Consider the following 6361-nt stretch of genomic DNA (forward strand, 5'->3'; position numbering starts at 1 on the left):
AAAAAAAAAAAAAAAAAAAAAAAAAAAAAAAAAAAAGCGAAAAATCATGAGGTAAAAACTCCATGAAATTTTTTAAGCACAGTTTTTTTATTTTAGCAGGGAAATTTTTAAAAAAAATTTAAAAAAACACAACAAAATAAAAAACTAAAGAAAAAGAATGGTGGAGGGTTTGGGATGGAGAATTAGTCGAAACATACATAGCCTTTGATTTAAATGATTAGGAAACCTAAAACACTTGACAAACTATTAAATTAAATCAGGGTGAGTATTCTACATCAACACTGAAGGATGTAGAGTTTTTGTTTTATACTAGGAGGATGAGTGGGTGAGATGAACACATTTAAAAGTTCACCTACATAATTGCCAAAAGCTTTGCATGTGAGAATGTGAGATCACAAACTCAATCACCCAATGCAAGAAAAATGCATTGCATCTTTGGAAGTAATACAGGCTAATCCTGTAAGAAAGAAAAGGACTTTTCATTGTGTTCCTTCTAAGATGCTGGATGTAGGCTGTAGGCATGCAATCAGGAGATTAAAGTTCGCAAACAATGCTCCACAACCAGGAACTAGTTTCATATAAATGTCATGAACTCTTAAAAAGGTTATCCATATAGACTTATAGAGGCACCTTCACACGTGTGTGTGTGCGCGCATCTGTGTGTAAGATGCAGCAGTAGGAGGTTACCTAACATTACATAACACTAAACAGAGTTACAGCTTCATAAAGCAGTTATAGCCTAAAATGAATATAATAGTTACTCACCAGAAGTCCAAACAAAGAAAGGCCTTCCTCACGAGTTACATAAGAACGCAAAAGGTTTGGATCCTGATTCAAGAAAAGAATGAGAATGTCTGTCCTGCATAATAAAAAAAAAATCACAAGTAGAATCTCAGAACAGGTCAAAAAATCAGGCTGTTTCCTCCATATTACATAATAATAAGCCCCATTACCCTGTTAATACAAGTTTTTTGTCTTGACTCCGCAACACATCACTTACAATGTCAAAGATGCCTTCATCAACAAGATCCCTACATTTACAACACATCAGCACAATTGAATCATCCGTACACAAATAAACCCATCAGACAGTATATACAACACAAATCAAATAATATCTCTATAACAACTGGAATTTGTAAAAGATTCATATGTAAGTATGTAACTATACCAAAATCAGAGAAAAAAATGTTAAAAAGTGTAAGCTTAAAAAAACTGCCATACTTGAAGAGCCGAAGCTGCTGGACCATCTGCAAGCTCTTACTTAAAGTACAGAACTCATGCAAGAAGCGTACCTATAATAACCACAAATAGATCAATGTACAATTAATAGAGATTTCAAAAGTGAGGGGAAAAACAAAAAACAAACAAAAAACAAAACAAAACAAAACATGCAAGAAGCATACCTATAATAACCACATTAACAAACCTTTCAAGAAGTGAAAAAACATATGACTATACAGACGCATATTAAAGGAAAGAAAGACAGGTGAAAGAGAGACAAAATAAAGTTTGATGTTAAAGAGCCATCATTTACCAAATTTTCCCTTGACTCATCAGAAACTGCCGGAGATTTCAACCTCACAAATAATTCATGAATGAAGGTGCTATCATCTTTCAAAATGGATACAACCTATAACATAACAGAGTTAGCAACTGTGTTATATCTTAAAATATATGGCTCACTCAAATTATAGAATACTTACATATGCGTTGTTTGTATGTATTATGTTAGTAAGTGTAGCACCAGTTGCATCATCCAATGCTCGAGGCAAAATGACATCCTGAAGGAGGAAAATGAGATCCAAGTTTAGTTTACAAACAAGCAAGACTGAAGACTTATAATTTGGCTTATGGTTACCTTCAAATAGCCGACTCTATATGTCTGATGTATCTTTGACAACACTACAGGGTCTTTAATAGGTATAGCCTAAACAAGCAACCACAAGAATAATTAAGTATAGAAAGAAAATCGAATAGAACCTAACGACCCCTTTACACCATTTCATAAAGCTGAAGTTTCACCATACAAGGAAAGCAAGAATAGAACTAATAGCAGATTTTTACCTCCTTAAAAACCACATTCTCCTTCAAAAAATTGCGATGATGGACATGAGGTACATCCGGGTCATCTGAAACCAAATTGAAAAGCAATGTATTGGAGTAGAATACAAGATGGAGAAAACCCCTATTATGCCCAGCCCTATAGGGAGGCATATTCCAAATATAACCACTTAAACATTATGTCCAACACAAAAAAGATTATTATTAGAATTTAGAAGTACAGAGCTAACTTAAAGTCCATTTCACCGAACATATATTTAGAACAAGAAATAATCAAGAAATCCATATACTTGCAGTTCACAATACCAGCAAAAGATAAGCAATTCAGTCACCTTGACTAACTCAAAAGAAAACATAGTAACATCATGCAAACTTCAAGGAAATGCCATTGAGGAGATATGTAGGAAGAAGTGCTGATGTTTACAAGGTGGGGAAAAGTACAAATTAGAAGAATGTTACTGTATACACATAGATGCAATATTTTTACAGGAGGAACCATCTCGACTCAAACTAAAGTGCACACTTGAAAAATGGACTGCATGAATATGATGCAGTGTTTTAGCAAGAGGAGCCATTTTAACTCATAAATTAGAAGAATGAAAAAACTTACATTCAAGGCATCCAATGATATCCATGATCAATTCATCGCCAAATATTTTTTCAAAAATCTGAGAGCTATTGAGGAAAACTGCAGGAAAGCATAAACCATTGGACAATTAGTTATGTTGGAAACATCTTGTACAAGAAATCAATAATACTCACTTATTCCTTTGACTATTTTGAAAAATATGTGGAGACTATCCATGTCCTCAAGATCTTCACATATTCTAAACAAGCTCATCAATTTTCGGATAAAGTCTTCCTGCATAACAAAAAATTTAGCTTAGTATGTGCAAATTGCTGCCAGCAATAACGAGTAAGGGAAGAAACAACCAAAGCAGAGATACCACATAAAGCAAAGAGAGAATGCCCATTTCAATAATCAGAGAACATAAAGAATTTGTGCTCACAATATAAAAAAAACTGAAGCTTACATCATGCAACATGAGCTCTATCAAACGTAACTGATCAGCAATGCCACTCTCCACAACAGCCTGAAATCAAACAAAAAACATGATGATTAATCTCTTAAAGAAGAAAAAGATGCACATATTCCAATTGGAAACGTAACCTATAAGCAAAAGAAAACACCTCTTAAACATCCTATCCAAAAACCAAAACAAAAGAAACTATGTAATGAGCAACTAGCTTCAAAATACATGATCTCCAGTCATATGCCCAATGTTTTTAAAGCGAAAAAGCACACCAAAGCAATCAGTCTTTGCTTTGCTTTAAAGTAAAAGGTCACTTTTCGACGAAACAATGCTAAGCGGCAAAAATCAAATATACTTAAAGAAACATCTATTTATGATTTTGAGTAATTAAATATTTAATTTTAATACTAACAAAAGTTAGAAATTTACAATTATTCAATATTATTGTTATTTGTTAATAGTTAATACTTAATGTTAAATGTTACGTATTGTTGTTTGTTTAATATGACGTTATCACAAAAATTAATTAATTGATATATATATATATGATCGACAGTCTATAATATATAATAAATAGGAGTGTTATCATTTAGGACTCTGTCCAGACAGTCAAAAGGAAAAAAAGAGGAACAGATATATTCTTATTGTTTGTTATATAATACTTTAATATTTTTAAAGAATTGGATCTGGAAATCTCCGGAAATATTATCACTACGCAAGTACACAGCGTCAGCTTGAAGAAACAGGAGTATGACTCTATGTTAGTCCCATACGCCCACTCGTCTCAAAAACCCATAATTATCTCATCTGAGCCGCCTGAATTTATTTATATAAATACGGGTGGCCGATATGAGTGGCATATGGGACAAAAACATATGGTCATACTCCCTTTCGTTCAAGGCAAGGTTGTGTACTTGCGTAGAGTACTTGTGTAGCGATAAAGTTGCCAAAGATTTTCAGATCCAATTCTTAAAAAGAATAAATAAATAAAACTCAAAGAGGAGAGAGATGAAGAAGAAGACCCAAAGAAGTTGAAGAGCCTCTGCAAGAGAAGCCATAAGTTCTCATAGAGTGGGCAGTGGCGGGGCAGTTGAGTCACCGCAAGCTGTTGGATTCCAGAGAAGGTGAATGTCCAGCTTATCTCTCTTCTAATTCTAACAAGAATAGGCTTTTATTTAAACCCTAGTTTCTTTTTGTGTGTGTGTTGACCGTTTTACCTCACATAGCACCACTTCACCAGAGCGGAGCAATACTCTGTCACTCAGTTGCTCACCTTGCCTCGTCGCTTAAAGCAACGACGCGACTGCATTTAATAACTTTGCATATAGTACAGAACATATATGAATCAAAGCAAACAGAGGAAGACTCTTTTCAAAGATAAGTCAGATCTCACATAACAAACAAAACATTAAGCATGACAACAATAGGAAAAGGGAATAAAGAACAGAGAAGCTCTATTCCAAGGCGTTCCAATTGAAACAGTGAAGCAGATCAATTTGGTGTAAAGAATAATAATAACAACAAAAGCAATAACAACTATAAATAAATAAGCAGTAAAGTATACGTGTAACACATAAGACAAAAATAAGAGAAAATTGGACTGCACCTTTAGTATCAAAGGGAGGGTTGATATCTCAACTGGAGGCAACTCCCTCAATTCACTATTGATACTATGATACCTATCACCTGAAAATTTTGCATACTGTTAAGTTAATACAGCTCAAACAAAATTAAATTTTTAATGCTATACTAAATCAAGGATAAGTTTCAACTTCGCATGGAGAATATAGAGGAAATTTAGTGGTGCCCAAAGTCTCAAACATTCCACAGTAAAGATGATGAATTGTTTATTTCAGTTCTAGAGGAGAGAGCACAGGAGTTGATAGAAAGATCATAGCAAATGAAACTAATGGCCATAACAGACATATGCTGTTCCAAAATCACCCATTATAGACTTCAAGATGAGCAAACAGATCACTGTAATTGCACACACAAGAGACATTTATGCTCTACCCAAGAAAAGACAACAAATGCTAATGTAATTGTGTGGAAGGAGATCTGGCTATAATAATGACAATAATAATAATGATGATAATTATTATATATTTGATCAGAGAAAAGGAAATCCTGTCAATTTTTGGAATTTCTGCCACAAGGGAACGTGTACTTTTTTCCAATTTCATCAACTCAACTTGAAGATTTGAACCCTTTTGTTAAAATTTTTGGTCTGTTTATATTTTTCGTTTTGAAAACTAAAACATGTTAAGTATGTTTGATTTCATGTTTTGTCTGTAAAGTAGTTGATGAGAGCTGGCAAAGATGAAACAGAATGACTGGGTAAATCAGATAGGCGGATATCCAACAAGAGGAGAGAGCGAAGTTTGGACAGTGTGTGACAGGTTGGGTGGAAACAGAGTAAGATATGGAGTTTGTAAAAAGATGTCACAATTGGGTGGGGTGCAAAGTAATTGGGGTTTGGGTGAAGTGAAGGAGGTGGGTAGGATGGAATGAACGAAGTGGGTGGGCAGTGGTCAATTGATTGCACAGATAATTTGAAAACAAAAAACAGAATCTCTTCTATTTTTTTGTTTTCTAACAAAAAATAAAAATAAGAACTCCGCTTCTAAAACTGGTTTTAGAGAACAAAACAAGAGCGTAGCTCCATCTCAAACCTTGTTTTCAATTTTCATTTGACAAATTTTGTTTAAAAAAAAAAAAAAAAGATGAAAAGGCATTAACAAAGCATTACCAAATGGCCACCTAATATAGACACTACATTCATGCACTAATCATTTATTCAAAGAACAGATAAAAGCAAGAAAATGGCATATGTGGCTCTGCTATCCAAATGTGAATATAGTCGAGCTAAGAAAGTCAGGCATAGACAGATTCTAAATTTTCTCCAGCATTACCTAAAGATATATTTATCTACTTCATCCCCTAAACAAAACTGTTCCTTTCAAAAGGAATATTCTTTGATAGGTAATTATAAGGAAAAAAAAAACAATATTTGAATGGAAAAATATATCATGAATCATAAAAATAAAAATAAAAGAAGAGTTATTTAATTTTAAAATGCATACTCAATTAGGAAACACATGGATTATAGTCAACTATATGGACAGTTAATCATTCACGCTTAAACTCTATTTAAAAAATTATAATGGTATAAAATTTTTTGCATGCACATGCTCAAACTAAAACCTTATGAAAGACTGATCCAGCTAAGGGAGACAATGTTTAAAAAAAAAAAAAAAAAAAAA

The 6361-nt window shown here is 33.3% G+C and overlaps 1 protein-coding gene across 1 annotated transcript in view; it reads right to left on the minus strand.

The window, feature by feature from the left end:
* Positions 1-6361, minus strand: part of LOC116001975 (serine/threonine-protein phosphatase 4 regulatory subunit 3) — a 15112-nt gene that overhangs the window by 3929 nt on the left and 4822 nt on the right. Inside the window, exons 6-16 of the mRNA XM_031241963.1 lie at positions 4705-4784; positions 3099-3158; positions 2827-2926; positions 2675-2752; positions 2068-2132; positions 1862-1930; positions 1707-1784; positions 1538-1633; positions 1225-1295; positions 954-1031; positions 766-859 (exon numbers count right to left, since the gene is read on the minus strand). Coding sequence (XP_031097823.1) covers positions 766-859; positions 954-1031; positions 1225-1295; positions 1538-1633; positions 1707-1784; positions 1862-1930; positions 2068-2132; positions 2675-2752; positions 2827-2926; positions 3099-3158; positions 4705-4784 — 869 coding nt within the window. The remainder of the gene's footprint in view (positions 1-765; positions 860-953; positions 1032-1224; positions 1296-1537; positions 1634-1706; positions 1785-1861; positions 1931-2067; positions 2133-2674; positions 2753-2826; positions 2927-3098; positions 3159-4704; positions 4785-6361) is intronic.

The sequence above is a fragment of the Ipomoea triloba genome, chromosome 13 (genome assembly GCF_003576645.1).
Source record: "Ipomoea triloba cultivar NCNSP0323 chromosome 13, ASM357664v1".
Lineage (NCBI taxonomy): Eukaryota > Viridiplantae > Streptophyta > Magnoliopsida > Solanales > Convolvulaceae > Ipomoea > Ipomoea triloba.